We start from the raw sequence: 16,539 nt of genomic DNA, 5'->3' as shown, positions 1-16,539 counted from the left end.
TACATTTTTTCCTCTGTTCGTGTGTACGTCTGCGCCTGCTTGGACGAGAGATAACACTCTGTGGACGACCAAAGTGTGGTCGAGGGGGGGGGATGTCCGGCCCAGCATTTGCAGGCGTCCAGGCACCGTGTGGACCTCGTCTGGTTCCGTGACCCCGTCTGGCGCAGACTATTGCCCCGTCGGGCGGGAAGTCTCTTCTAGGGTCGTTATCACAAACTGTTTGTCCTCGCTGCCGCAGTCTCCATTTTCTTTATCAGCAATAAATACAACCCCATGCAAAACCGCTGCTGAGATTCGACCGCCGACACTGGATCCTATGCGCGTGTGGTTTGTGAGATTAGGGCTTGTATACGACTTTTTATATGGCTGCTTTATACAACTTTTAATGAGCCTGGACACTCAATCGTGGACATGGGAGTGGGGGTACACCCAGGCTCCTAGAATGTTTACTTGCTTATGTTGGCATCATTGTCAAGAATGAATGTTGTTGCTGTACATTTTCAATGATTGGCCTCTGGAGGCATCGTCCTTGTCCTTCTGTTGACTCACCGTGAGTAGCAGGCTCAGGTTGACTGACAGGCTCATTACAAGGGGAGGCTTGGGTTGGCGGACAAGCAGAATGGCAGTTAATCTTCTGTTCACTTACTAAAGGCCGTCACCCGACAATTTGGGATTCTCCCAGTCCGCATTTAAGAACTTTGACTTTTCTAGTTTTTTTTCTTTTATCTTTGAAGGGATTTTTGGATTTTTTTCTCTTTTTTTTTTCTTTTCTGTTCCTTCCTTGTTTTAAAATCTTTACTTCGTTTTCCCTTTCCACTGAAAACAATTACCGTAAGAAATATGCGGTTGTCTTGATTACAAAGGGAGTTGCTTACCTTTTTCTTTATTGTTAGTGTTGACATCATTATTCAGTCAATGTCTTGGTGTTTAGATGACAATGAATAAGTACCTACACGTTTAGTGTATACAAATTAGGTTACTTTGATGAGTACAGCAAAAGTGAATGTAAAGTATTTAACAATGCAGGTCATTTGGATGCAAAAGTATTTTATACGAAAGAATACAAAGTTTTATTTTTTCAGTAAGACCATTTTTTGAGAGCGTAACACGTGATATCGTAACAATAATATATTTAAGTTTATCATGAAATTTTCAAATTTTATATCAACACAAACTAAAGTTGCTATTTCCCTGATGATATAGAAATATGGACAGCTCGCTCTCAGTTTAGATGTTCAAGAACTATCAAAAGATTGTGAAAAGTTCTTGCAGAACCATAATACTTTTGTAGAGAGAAAAAGAAACGAAAAAGGAGATGAGAATTCCAGAATGAAGACAGGCGAGATGCTGAGGCCGAGAACACAGAAGATGAGAGTCTGGCACAATGCCAGAGACAGAGACTATTATAGAAAAAGCGGGAGACAAAAATTCACGGCCGTCCCTATCGGTCAGATAATAATTCATCATGAGCTGAAGGAGAAGACGGCTTTACTTGTTCTTTAGTAGGGACCGGCATGCAAAGCAGCTTGCATGATCGCCGCCTGGAGACTGAGGGCTGAAGGGGACGTCACCAGAGGCAACCGATTATATTTGCTCTGCTCTTCAAACAGGAAATGCGCAAGTGGCTGTCAGATTAGCCCTGGAGCCGCATCCATGAAGTGGGAGGTAAAGACAATACCAGAGGTAGCTTTACATCCTGATTAGTCCTGGAGCGACAGCCATGAAGTGGAGGTAAAGATACTCCAGTAGTAGCTTTACCCCTGATTAGTCCATGAACCTCAGCATGAAGTGAGGTTTAATAACTCCAGTAATAGCTTTACTCCCGAGGCAAGGAGAGATTTCTCTGCGCACCAACTCATGCACACTGAGGTTTGCAGATAACCTAAAGATGTCCATCTGGAGTCCGGTTAAAAGCTGTAGTCATTAAAGAAGTGGCTAGGGAAAAAAACAGACTTGCTACCTCTAAGAAAAGCCGGACTATCGTCCTTATCGAACTACCACTTTTCTTTTCTTTCATTCTATTTTTGTGGCAGGAAAAGAGGTTTTGCTCAGGCTTTCTGTCTCTTTTGTGTCAGCACATAAGGTCTGAATCCGGTGTCCATCTCCAGCTTTGTTTACCTTTCGTAATTACCTTCCTGGGATTACGTGCCCGTAAGATCTCACACCCTCCCTTTTCACGAATTTTAACTCCACTCCGAAATAGTGTTGATGTTTCATGCATGTTTTAACCGCCAGGATAAGAAACCCGCCGTAGTGTAGAATTTAACTAGGAAGGAGTTCTACGAAGCGTGAGTCACTTTAAAAAAAAAACAGAAAAAATTAAAATAAATAAATAAATGGTGCAAGCACACAAATAGCAGAAAGAAAACAACTTAATATTGTAAGATTTATCTGGTCTGCCATATGTCTTGTGCAACGCCAGAAACGGATTGGCTCAACACCTCTGAGTGACTGTGTTGAGCTTTGCAGGAGTTTCTGAATTACACAGCCCATACTCGAAACAGTTTCTTGTGCAATATAATAAAAGACAAAATAATTACAATAATGATACACAAAAAACCAACAAAAACAAAAAACAAAACAAAAAAACACAAAAAACAGCAACAAAGAAACAAAAAAAAAAAACAAAAACAAAAGCAAAAACAAAAAATAACAAAAAGAATTAGTTTATCAATATAAAAGTAAGTGGTTGTTAGTCATTTCAACATTATTTTCACGATTACTCGGGGTATAGGAGAGTGCGGGGTGCGTCAAAGAAAACATTTCGGGTGAACAAGAAAGAGATAATGGTTAGAAGCTCTCAGGTCGTCACCGCATCTTAAAATTACCGGAAGCTTGTTTGACAAACGAGGGACTTGGTTCTCGTGGGTCTGGTGAATGAGACTGCACATCGGTTGTCAATTGTTTTCAGACGACACTGATCGCGTGTTTAAGGGATTAGGTGCAGTGCGTGCATCCTTTCACAGCATTGCCCACAGAGCGGGTACACAGTGGGGTGCATCCTCGGGTACACACAGCTGCTGCACTGTGCCGCTTCGGTTGTCTTAGAGTGTCCTGAAGTGAGAGGCACAACATTATTCACGGAGATGCCACGCGCGAATGCACACACACACACACGCTCACGCACGCACAAACACACACTACATTTCTCTGTCTTTCTCTCTCTCTCTTCTCTCTCACACAAATAACAAATTTGTGTCTGCAACAAATACATACATGGGGACAATAAAGACCACGACGACGACGATGCTGTAGCTGATGATGATAATAATTTACAGTTCTTATAGCAATGAGTACCCTTCATATGGGTTCATACGCAACACTTATACAAAAACTAGAGTTGATGATGATGATGATGATGATGATGATGATGATGATGATGATGATGATGATGATGATGATGATGATGATGATTATTATTTTGTTGTTGCTGTTGCAGACGTTTGATTTCTTCATCGTGATCGTGTCGTTTATTGTGGATTTGGCCTTCATGCAAATTCTGCCTCGTTTTGAAATCCAGGACTTCGTCTTCATTCTTGCCTTCCTGCTGCCCTGGAGGGTCATTCGAGTTGTCAACAGTGAGACCACATTTTTGCTTCCTTCTTATAGTCAGTCAAGCTGTATTTCTTCTTCATCCCACCACCTTCACTCCATTTCTCTGCTTTAATAGATATTTCCCACATCTCTTTTCTTCAATCCATTTCTTTCATTTTTGTTTACTTCTGTTTACTTTTCTTTATTTATATTTCCATATTTGTGTATATATATATGTTGGTGTTATGCATTATGTTTCCAAACCTCGAGATTCCTAATCTTTCTCTGCTAACACAACGTCATCATCATCATCATCATCGTCGTCGTTGTCGTCGTAAAGAAATATGAGGAAATAGACTAGTCTGATTCCTGCAGATGAATAAACGAAAATAAGCGAAGACAGGAGTATGGGAAAGGTTTCCGGTGGAGTATATTGTAAGCGACTGTTGTTAGATCCTCCGCTGAGATAAAACTTGACGCTGCCTCGTGTCTCGACACTCGCTAAAAGCTTTCGACCCCGCCATGTCTGCGGCAGTCTTGGCTTGCACCGAGCAATTAGGCTTGTTGCAGCCGAGACCAAACCTGAGGTAAAAGCCACTGTCTTTCCCCCCCTAACCCTCCCCCTTCCCACACACTTACACACATACACACGCCATCTCCACCCCACTCCTTACATACACACCCCATCACTCCATCCTTACTTCTTCCTGTGCGTGTCTTCTTCCTCCCTTCATCAGTTTTTTCTTAAAGCGGTGGCCCTGCGCTGTACACACGATTTCTCTTTGCCTCCGGGAATTGTTTTCTGTCGTGTCCTGGGGGTTATTATTTATTTATGGCTGGCAGTTCACGTGCGCCGGTTCATGTCCGCACCCGGGAGATGCTCGCCACTCTGCTCGCAGTGAGGAACTTGACAAAAAAAATATCTAAATATTATTCGTGCTCACCACGTTATCTCACACCCAGAAAAAAACCCTGCCACATTCCCTCTTCCACTGAATCTGCAGAATTTTTTCTTTTCATCGGCTTTCGTCTTCATCGTCGTCTAACGCTGGCGGCCATTTGCACTTCCAACACTGCGGTATTCGGGTAGCTGCGGTCAAAGGTTAAAAGGCTGACCTGCGCCAGCTGCACTTGGTGGAAGATGGAGGGGAGGATAAGAAAGGTCTGTTTCAGGTTCGTGGTGAGTTATGGGGGAGTAAGAGAGAGTTGTCTCCTCTGTGAGAAATGGAAGGTCGGCCGATGCTACCACAGAACATTGTATAACAGCTGGCGTCAGGAAACACGAGAGAGAGAGAGACGTGTCCTGAGGAAGTCTTGATCAGAGAGAGGCTTGCCCCAGACCTGATGTAGTCACGTGACATAATCGTGACCCTTCTCTTGGTGCGTCAGGCTAACAGTTTAGCTCATGTCAAATCACTATCCAGAGCAACACAGGCAGCACTACATCCTCTACCCTTTTGACCACGGGTTTGTCGTCTGCATAGACTTATTTATTTCTTTGACTTATTTATTTCTTATTTATTTCTGTGTATTTCTTGTGCACCTTCGTCGTCGATGTCTGTCTGTATGGGTGTTGTGAATGAGACAGACTATTCTTGTGGATATCAATGCTTTTAATACCGTCGGGAGGATCTGTAGCCCAGCCGCTAGTCCACTCCACCAAGGAGCTAAACGTCTCCGGTTCGAGGCCTGCTCGGGCCTGCACCGCACTGGTCAAATGTATGAACGCTAAAATGGTCAAACTGAGAGTATGCAAACACGTGCAATGTTATTGAAAACCCATAATATATATAAATCACTGGTAAATTGCCCCTGATAACTGAGAATATTATTAAATGACATGTCTGCTTCATAATGTCTGGGGTTTTTTTTTAGCTGACTTTACACTTTTTAGCATAGTCCTGAACTTGGACATTGCACCGCTTCATACATTTGACTTTAGATGCTCAGCAGATGTAATTAGCTGATTTATTAGAGAAATAGCCGCCGTTGTGGTCCATCGTTCACATACTGGGGAATCACTAAGACCAACACTTAATTATAAAACATATATATATAATCAAGAAAAAAGAAAAATACAATCACTCACTTCTTCAGCTTTGTGTGTCTGTGACTTCACAACTGCTATTTTAATGACACAATTCGTTCAAAAGTAAACAGAAACCTTTCTTTTATTTAAGGTTAATAATCATTTACATTGACATTTTTATCATCAGCATCTTACAGTAAATTAGACACTCGTGATTCATCATCCAGTCAGTAAAAGTTTCTCTACTTTCATCGTCCACTTACACACTGAGAGATAAACTCTTGGTTTCACACTCTTCGAGTTCCAGATAATCTGTGGATGTTTGCTTTATAGATGTGTCCTTTGTTGCCATGGTTTCTCAGCTTCTGATGTCTCTGTGCGCAGGCCTGGTTGTTGCCGTGCAGGATCACGAGCACTTCCGGTTGAAGTTGGTGTATAGCCGGAAAAAGAAAATTCAGAATAGTCTCAGGGAAACAGAGGTGAAGCTGCAGCTTTTCCGGGTATGTCCTCACACCTCTCTTGTATTTGGTGTTTGTGTGTGTATGTGTGTATGTGTGTGTGAGCGTGTGTGGGAGAATGCATTTGCATATATGTGTTAGTTTAGTCTTTGTTATTCCTCCAGAAGCATAGGGCCACAACATATATGTGTATGATTGTGTTAGATGTGTTAGAAAAAGAAATAATATGACACATTTTATTGCCTCAAGCACATTGGCAACAACAGGTCTGAGAATTTGCTCTTATTTATTCTTTTTATTTTATTCTTGTTATCTTTCTATTATCACACCTTCCTGTGTTGTCTGCTCTGCCGCAGGCTCAGTGCTGTGCACTCAAGCGACTATGCATCAACGAGGGCGTGGAGGAGGCCAAGATAGAGCAGATAGTGCAGCTGGACGAGTATGTAGTCAGTACGTATCGGTGTGCTTGCACTCACAACTTTCTACCTTAGTGCAGATGCACCCAAAGGTCAAACATTTTAGTTCTTCTGGTTCAACATTTATCCAATGGTTTGTCTACACGCACCAATGAATTAACGACTGTGTTTTTTTTTTCGTTAAGTTGTTTTATTCGTTCAATTCATTTGTTTTTGTTGTGAGTTCGTTTCATCAAGGTCACATAGGTCTGACGAGAGCAGCTGCAGAAGTCGTATTTGTCCGGAGCGCAGAAGCAAAATAAGTTCAGAAAAAAATTTCCCGTTATCCAAGAAAGCTTACCTCTGGCAGAGAGCTTGTGACAGCTCATCTGGAGTTAACATAGTAGTTTACAGTTGAGGACGTAAACAAACAACATGAAGGTGCTTTAACCAGGGCTCTACAAACAACTTTCAAAAGCAGATTTTTTTCTGTCTATCCAGCAGACATATTTTCTAAGCTGTAGAACTCATCCCTTTTCCCTCAACTCTGTGGTAATGAAATCTCGCCAGCTCGAGGTCACGACTAGGGGTCATCAGTGACGTCACAGCCGTTCATGCTCATTCATTTGTACTTTTCCCCGCATGACTGATATAAACATTCACAAGTAACGACCAATCAACATGGCGTCACGTGACAATGCTTACTGAAGAAAAACATGATGTGGGGGTGAAGACTGGCGTTCATAGTCAAAATTCTCTTTTTTTCTCATTTAAGTCACCTGTGTACAGGTATAGATGATGGGAAATATTCTTTGCGACCAATAAGACATTTCTCAAACACAAAAGTATATGATAGAGAAGAATATATACGTAAATTGGAATTATTTTAACACAAAAATAATGTTGCATATTTATACTCATGTTCATGTATCATTTTTTTCATATAATTCAAAAACAAAGTGATTTTCACGCAAAAAGGTCCTCAGTAAGTTTGGCCAGTGTGTGTCGTTCTGAACCACAGAAAAAAAAATTACAAAAAAAAAGAATCAGAGCCTATGTGACCTTACTGAACTGTTTAATATATATATATACTAACCCCTTTTTTTCTTGATGGATATTTTTCTTCTGTTAAACTTATTTGAACTAACATTTTTGACAGGTCTAGGTGTTATATATAGAAATAAACGAAAACTTGATGTAATATCTAAACTAGAAAATAACAGTTAGTTATTTGTTGTATTTCTCTTTATGTTGTCTTTCTCTTTTCTGTCTGTACACGTATCTTGGATCCTAATCTTTACAAAGAAATCATGACCTCTTTCATCTACACATTTTTGTTTCATATCATAATTGTCTTAGTTAAAGGCCCGAATGCACATTCTCCCACACAAATACGGACACACGAACATACATGCACACACACACAGGAAGGCAAAACACAGACACACATTGCACTAACCGCAACCATTCATGCATGCGCGTGAGCACGCAGACAAACACACAGGAAGTCAGTTAAACAAGTAAACATAAACAAATGTGAGCGCTGCCTGTACTGTAAACACAACTCTGCGAGTCGTGGACAAGCTCCACAAATAAGTTGAGCATGCACAGGAAAATAAGGAGGGACATGGCGGCAACCGCTTTCGATCAAAAGTTTCAGGTTTCCGTCCGACTTGTTTTACTTCAGCAACTCAGTGAATTCCTCTTAAGTGGTCGTCATCGATCGTCGAGCAGTTTTCTGCCTTTTCTTTTTCTTTTTTTTTTTTTTTTTTTTTTGAAGGCAGAAAATGTTTCATCTCTCGTGATGTGTGCCACCCATAATCCACGGTAACTACATTTACAAAGTGCTTGTGCGCGCGCCGCCAAGTCCTTCATGGGAAGTAGGCAAAGGTCCTGGCATGTATCGACTGGCATTTGTCATGTGACTCATGCAAACACGTGAACAACCCTGGTGTTTGGTTGGTAGGGATGTTTGAACATGACCAACAACCGCTACGACGACGAAGACGATGGCGATGATGAAGATAACAACGTCGACGATCATGTTTGTGGGGATCTTTGTGGAGACGCTGACATTAGACCTTAGACAAATAAAATTAACAGGAAAAAGTTAGGAGAGAAGAAAAAGGGAGAGAGAAAGAGAAAAATGAACTAAAAGGTGAAGGGGTGCGATGGAGCGAAGGACAGAAGAAATGAAGAGATAAAGAAGTAAACAGATCGCGACTGAGACAGAAAACTAAAATATTAAATACTAAAGCATTCTTCGTCAAGGTATGCGTATACCTGTCCTGCCAGCACCGGAATTATAGATAATACCACTATTATAACTATCTGCAGTGTAGTAAAGTAACTAAAGTTGATATCTGAGTATTTACGGGCAGGTAGAACTACTATGTAACAAACAAACAAACAAACAAACACACACACACCCATGCACGCACGCATAGGAGTGAAGCAGCCTTCGATAATAAATCATAAAGAAAAAAATATATTTGCAAAGTGATGAACCCATAATCAGATTCCTGCTCTTGTTTATTTTACTGCATCATGTTGCTATGCTTGCTAGTGTCAATAGTACAAACAGATTTTATCTTTTCCCTCGCCAAGACTTTGTTTACCTTGTTTGTTTGCAACTTCCTATTTTTTGTATGAATTACTGCACTAGCTCGCTCTATTGTTGATTTGACATCCTAAACAACAGCTCAGAGTCAATCCATCTCTTTGTGATCTTGTGAAATATATTAAATTAAACCGACAAAAATTTGAGTATTTGAATATTTATCAGCTGCTGTTAGAATCAACCTACTAACCCTCAATCTTTCTTACAATTCTTACTTAAGCAGTCATGCACAGTCAAACAAGCAAACAAACAAACACACAAACTAGCAAATGATACGCGAAAGCACGTGAACAGTCGCTTCTCTCTCTCTCACTCACGTGCGCCATACCAAGATGTCTCGCACCTGAAGGCTTTGTTCCGAGTGTGTAGCGAGTCTACAAGCACATGCATGCTATGATCGATTCTCCTGTTTTCTTTTTTTTTTTTTGAATCAAGAAAATTAAAATGCACTTGTGAAAGCACCCATTAGAGTTAGGTAATCTCACAGTAAACACGTGGAGCACTGGAGGCCTGTGGTTGTCTTGTCTGCCTGACAGCACTGATGTCTGAAAGATGTTAGCGAGCAGCAGAAGGCTGGGCAGACTGTCAAGCAGCAGTAGTTTATCACCATTACCATCATCAGCAACGACACTTTGACATCGTCATCATCATCATAGACCCCATATCCATACTCTCCCTACCTGTAATTTCATTAACAAGTCGCTCGTGTAGCTCACATGCACGCACGCACACGCAATAACAGATGCTTTTACATATACACACTTGCATGCACGTAGGCAAACACTGACGCTGATATAACAAGCACAAAGATACACAGCCCATGCACACAGACGTACAGCCGTACAATTACAGAGACTAACGATTGATATATGGCAAAAAAAGGAAAGATCCGAATTCAGCATATGCACCTACATGTACAAAATGTTGTATATTTATATACACACAGACAGTGATTTATTTGATGCTTACTTTCTATTTTCAGACAAGACAGGAAAGAGCAAGTGCAAAGTCAAGATCGACAACTCGTCAGTGATTCTTCTCGACAAGTCCGATTTCCCGAGGTTGTCGCCCAGACCATCACTATCATGCCTAGTGGAAAAGAAGCGAGGCACGCCAGTCGAGGGCGGAAAGGACGGCAAAAGTGACAAGTCGCCCAAGAAGGGGGCGCTGAAGGACTCGCCCGGCCGGCGGGACACGCTGGCCCTCATCTGCTCGGACGACTCCGACAAGAACCACATGAGGATGCCCCTCTCGCTCTTCCATAACGGCCCGAGGAAAAAGCGGTGGAACTTGTTGGGGCTCGGCCGGGATGGTACGGTGAAGCGGGCCGGAAGTTTCAGCCAGATCTGCCAGAACCCTCCGCATCTGGACGGCCTTGGCTTTTTGACTGCTCACGGGCCCAATGGCAAGGTCAAACGCGCCGGAAGTCACAGCCTGCTCTGTGGCGGGACACTGGGGCAGCTCAACGTCAGCATGGATGAGCGAGACGAAGACGACGTTTCGTCGCTGGCACTCGCAGCATCGTCGCCTGACGAAAGTCCTTTCCTCATCGACAAGCTGTTCCAGGGCGGGCTCAAAGCAAACTCACATGACTTGGCACATCCGTTAAGCGAGGCTGCTCTGCCACCGTCACCACCGTACCGCGAGACCCCTACACAGGCCCTTCATCAGGGGGACAGCAGCGGATCCTTCAACCCCAATCTTCTTCAGGCACCGGAATTCTGCGACACGTTCGCGAACGTTTCCGGTGACAAGGTTCACGACATCGAAAAAACTCCCAATTTACCTCAGGCGGACAAAGCGGACCCAAGGTGTGAGACTCATGAAGAGCTAGACAATGCGGGCGACGGGACAAAGCTAGAAACTCACCCTTCAGTATTCGACAGAGGAAAGGGGATAGACTGCGGTGTTCAGACCGGGGACCAACAAGAGGCTGAGGGACAAGTTACCTTTGCGCTAAACGAAAACGAAGTTTCTGAGGTATGCAAGTATTTTCAACAGGACGAAACAACGGGAAATTGTTTTGAAGTCGCCAGCTGTCAAGAAGCAGAGGAAGGAACACATTCTGAAGAGAGGATTCATCCAAGCGCGTGCAGCCATCCACTGTCCGAGCTCTGTGGGGATTCTGACGGGACAACCCAACCATCTGGCGTGGATCTTCCGTCTGTTGAAGACAGTGTTCGCGAAGACCATCCGCTGGAGGACGAAAAATCGCGAGAGGACGAGCACGACATGCTGGAAGGGGTTTTCATCTATTCTCATCCTGCTGAGGAGGAAACTGCGCCAAGTGAAGACGATCGTTCACTTCATCCAGCCTGGGAGCCTTTACCGTTTGAAGAAGATCATGCTAGAAATTCGTGTCCAGAAGCGGGACAGCCAGAGCTAGACGTCACTTCCGTTACTTCTGAAGGGACGAGGACGCAGAACGGTTGCCGAGTGTCCAGTACTGAAAGTGTTGACCAGGTTATACAGACCAATGGCTTGCCTCATATGTACAAATAGTTAAAGCAAAACTCGTTCAGACCAGCCTGTTGTTGACAGAAGGCCCTGCTTGCGTTTCTTTGTTTTATTTTCTTGTTGCTGTTTTTGTTACTATCCGGCTGAACCTTCCAGGAACAAAGACAATCGAAAGGTTGACGCCTGCGCTTTGACATTTGACGCTAGTACTTGCACATGTCAGAGTTACTACGTGATACGTGATACGTGATACGTGATACGTGATATATTGGTCCCGAAAGATGGCACCAGTGATTTTTTTCCAACAGCTGCCTGCCAGTTGTTAAATATTATAAAATAGAGCTGTGCATCGGTGAAAGATGCCATTGTTATAACTATAGCAATATATATATATATTTCACTTTTTTCCTCATTACACGCTTCCCTGAAGTTTGTAAGAACAGTCTCATCTGTGAGCCAACTTCCACTTGAAAAGTGCGGTAGATGTCGAGGGCACTTTCAATAGATCAGATGGCTGTGATTTCAATGCAATTTTTCTTCTTTTTTAAACTTTTGTTTGTTTGTTTACGTTAGACTTGTGACCATAGAGCTGCTTTGATGTCAAAGCACTAGTTTGACAAGCCCACTGTACATAGTTGATGTCACACTCTCGCAACCAAAATGCCTACTTAATTTTTTATTTTTCTCTCGACGGATGCAACATCTTTGACTGTTTAAATTCGGTATTCTGTCACTGTGTTTTGCAATGTATCCATTTTTGATAGCTGTTTTCCTATCCGTTTGGCATCACACTGTTCTATAGATATGAACGCCGTTGTCGGCAGGGCCATAACTCTTACAACCTGTCTACAGGTACGAGTTATATCCCTTATCTGGAGATGCGGTTGCACACTACAGGGAGCAATAAAGGCCACAGCAGACATGAGAAACTGATGCTGCATCGCCGTCAGGGCTTGTATTCATAAAGCTCGTTTACCCCAGTTTACATCAACTGTATGAACAGAACTTTTTTTATTATTAATGTTTGTAATTTATAACGAAAGACTAACAAACGGCGGTAAAAAAAACAAAACAGTTAACTAAACAGAAAAGATGTTAATTTTTATGTAGGTCATTTTATTCCTAAGTTAGAACAAAGAAGCTTTATCTAATATCTACCATAGAAGTACCATTTTGTCAGGGTGGATAAAAGTAACTTCCTCTTCTATTTCTTTTTTCTTTTTTCGTGTCCTCTTTTTCATTTCCGGACCGGGTGTAGGCTACACACCTACAACCTTAACCAAAAAACAACCACATTTTCAGTAATTACCACAATGATTTCTTTGTTCTAACGAGAATTGGGATTGAGCAGGTTATGTTAACCTCTGGTTCACTGCCCTAGATGGATGATTTACCCCTAAGGTAGTTGCCAATGGATATGAATACGAGCCCGGATGTGTCTGACATTCGTGCACGTAACCTTACTGACCCGACTGGTCCCGACTGGGAAAAAATATTTGACCTCTATTGAGGAGTAAAGATAGATGGTTGTTGGTAGAAAAAAAGGCATGAAGACTGGAACTTTCCCGGTGCGTGAACAATTTCACCATGTCTTCTGCCATTTAAACTTGGTCACATGTGAATACTTTGTTGTTTCGATCATTTAAAGAAACTGCAAGGAAACTAGCAAGTTGGGCTTAAACGATAGATACTAAATTTCCATTTACACTTTTTTCTGAAAAAAAAGATTCGTTTTCTTACAGTTATCACTGGAGACCATCTACGTGGCAGGACCAGAAGCCAATGATGTTGGAGCGATTTCAAAAATTGTATTCAGAACTCTCACGTCTATGACAATTGCATTGGAAGTAAACAATTATATCGAAAGGGTGTCGTAAGGTCACTTGAAAAAAATAACATGGAGACTTTTTTAAGACGATTTTAGGCAAAAGGACCTTTGAAACTTGGACTGCGATTCATTTTGTTCTTTTCTCATCATTTAAGTGCAACTTGCTAGTTGACTGAAGGGGTCCTTTAAATAACGTTCCCTGTCTCCATTTCTTTAAAATAAAATGCGTATATAATTATACATTCATAAACGCACATTAAGATGAATACTTTACATCGATACTTAAAAGCTTCTAGACATTTACTTTAACATCTTCACTTCAACCCCATCGCTTGACACTGTCATGGATTTGTTTTGTTTCTGTTCTTCCCTTTTCCTCGCCATATCCTGCTTTCTGGTTCTTTTTTTCTCTAACATAGATTTGAAGGAAAAATAATTTTCAAAGTATTGTTAGCCGCGGATTCCTTCATTCTACTGTCTCAAGTTTAATATATGAGATCATTACTTATCATTAGAAGCATACCTGTACACCTCTATCACTGTTATGTAGAACTGATAGCACAAATAAAGGTCTTAGCATTAAAGTATATTTTTTTCACCATGTCCATATTTCTATAAACTTGTGCCCGATATGCCGAGGTGTTTTCACTGTTTATGTTTGATTGAATTCCTATTGACTTAAAGGTCTAGTAGGGTGCAATATTTTCTCCTAGAGTTCAGTGGACGATACCATTTTCCCACCCACCTATCTCGAGATGCATGCCTACGAACTTCACCTTCCACAAAAACACAACAGTGTACAATGTGTACATACATATGTGTACAAGGCCTCAGAGAGCTTGGCTTAAATGTTATTTAGTTATTAGTGTGTACACACCTGACCTCGCAAGTTTGACCTCTTGTGGATATCTCTAGGCGTGTGTCTCGAGAACAAAACGGATTTTTTTTTTCATTTTGGGATATAGTATACTTCACTGGGCTTCACCTAGTCAGTAGAACAAGAATATTCCAGCTCACTCGACCTTTAACGCACGTGTTATGTACACAGTACACAGTAGGAGGGAATGCCTTGGTTTCATTTCAAAACATTTTTTTTCTAATGGCTAGGCAGCGATTCGGCACAACTACCTTTATACTTACATCCTGTCCCAGATACAGCGCTGTGTATGCCAGTTGTTGCTAGAGTGTCATCGTCGTCGTCATCATCATCATCGTCCTTAGATGTGGCTGCAGGATGCAAGGTGTTGTTCTGCTTGCCCGTGTCCTGATGCTTTCCATGCAAAGTCCATTCAATCCACGAAAGACTAGGCGCTTCCGCTTTGAGAAATGTTCTGCGATGTCATTTATCCACGAAGGATATACTGGCCACATAAATATGCACACTTTCTTTCTCTGGACGAGGAATTCTTTTTCAAGCTAACTTTGTGAATGAATTGGTTTTATTTTTCAGTTTATTGTGTTCAACAGGAAATTTTATTTTTGGTTTTTTTTCCATCTCAACTTCTTTATTTCTGTCTTTTTTTTTCCCCGACACATAGCATGGGACAAGTACAATTTTTAAAGATTCGACCAAGTATTTGTCAAAGATTTAACATAGGTAATCTAATGAAAATTAAGTCAGAATATGGTTTATTTGTTGTAACTGAAATAAAAGACTATTTATTTTCCTAACATACTACCAAATAAATAAATCGATTTAAAGAGCAAAAAAAAAATTAGAAACCAAGAGAGTAGAATGAATAATTTATTTTGAGTGAAGGGGAAATTTAGAGTTTATAGTCTGATAAAAATATTAAACGTTTTATTAGAAATATAAATGAGACTTACCCCAAATTGGGGTGTTTATACAAGGTATATCTAGCTTTTATTGTAAAAGATTAAAGATAGCAAGGATGGACTACAGGACTACATAGGAGCGGACTCTGTAGCTGTGGACACTACGGACAGTTCCCAAAGATTACAACATCTTATGTTTACTACACGACTCCTACAAAAATGGTGCTTTCCCCTCCACTGATTATCCTCACAAAATTTCTTTCATTCTACTTCTGTCTCCTCTTTGTCATTCATACAGAGACACACAAACAAACACACAAACACACACACGCGCTCGTCAACATACACAAACACACGTACGCCTGCAAATGCCCTCGCAATAGCAATATGAAATCAGAAGAAAATATACATTTCGTATAAAGCAGTTTGTATTTCATTAGCAAATACTATTATATTATTAAGGAAATAATTCTAATAAATTTCCAGTCTTGTATATTTTATCAATGATTGCAATACTTTTAATTTTTATAAATATTTTTTATGCATTGTAATTCTACTACACTTTATTCCCAATAAACTCCAATTCTAATGAACTGTAATTCTAGTAACTTCCAATTCTAATAAGCTCGATTCTAGTAAAATATTATTAAATATGAATTTTGGTTGAGTATGTTGTTTTCCAGGTACACGGTGATGCCTGAACTTCCTTAGTTGCGGAAGCGGTGGGTTGTTATACAAGGTTTTGTTTAGTTGGAGAACTAGCTGGGTTTTGTTCTGTTATCTGATTAAATTATGCTTTCCCGTAAGTCTTGTTTGTGTTATGAAGTGTCTGAGAGAATGAAATTGGATGAGAAAAATATCACTCACAAAAATTGTTGCTCGCTTCACCAGATTGTGAGATGTTTGTGTAAACCCATGAAGTGATATCCTGTCTTCATGATGTCCTGTGGTCGTACTCTGTATACTGTATATTCTGTTACATCCTGACATGTTTATGCCTTTACCTATAAGTACCCGTTGTTTGTGGATTCTTCACTTCGCAGTGGACTAAAGTGACCTCATGCACTCACACCTGGACACACACAGATTGTTTGACCTTTGACCAGCCAGGATTGTTAGATGCCATCGGTAATTTACCGCTAGTTAAAGCTGTCGTTACAGACCATAAGTAAGTAAGTAAATAAAAAAAAAGCATTTCTAATCCAGTTTTCATGAAGGAGCTATCGAGGGTCAGAGATTGAAAATGTCGATGTTCTTAAAGCAGCCATGAGTAATTAGAACATCAAAAGCAGCGGTCGCACATTCTACTTCTCAGGAAAAACCAGTCGACATTTACCACAGCAACCTAGCGGACAACGACCTGGTATGGTAATGGTAATTGTGTAATTGCTGAATTCCTTCAGCCTGACAGCCATGAGGTTACACTAATTACCGGACCGCAT

The 16,539-nt window shown here is 41.1% G+C and overlaps 1 protein-coding gene across 2 annotated transcripts in view; it reads left to right on the top strand.

The window, feature by feature from the left end:
• Window positions 1-11,746, top strand: part of LOC112560502 — a 41,506-nt gene extending 29,760 nt beyond the window's left edge. For both annotated transcript variants that reach the window (XM_025232403.1, XM_025232402.1), the window contains 4 exons: window positions 3,440-3,578; window positions 5,948-6,063; window positions 6,378-6,471; window positions 10,019-11,746. In XM_025232403.1, coding sequence (XP_025088188.1) covers window positions 3,440-3,578; window positions 5,948-6,063; window positions 6,378-6,471; window positions 10,019-11,538 — 1,869 coding nt within the window. In that variant the 3' untranslated portion in view covers window positions 11,539-11,746. The remainder of the gene's footprint in view (window positions 1-3,439; window positions 3,579-5,947; window positions 6,064-6,377; window positions 6,472-10,018) is intronic.
• Window positions 11,747-16,539: the final 4,793 nt, after the last annotated feature.

This window comes from Pomacea canaliculata, linkage group LG3 (genome assembly GCF_003073045.1).
Source record: "Pomacea canaliculata isolate SZHN2017 linkage group LG3, ASM307304v1, whole genome shotgun sequence".
Taxonomy (NCBI): Eukaryota; Metazoa; Mollusca; class Gastropoda; order Architaenioglossa; family Ampullariidae; genus Pomacea; species Pomacea canaliculata.
This window is presented reverse-complemented; position numbering and strand designations above follow the sequence as displayed.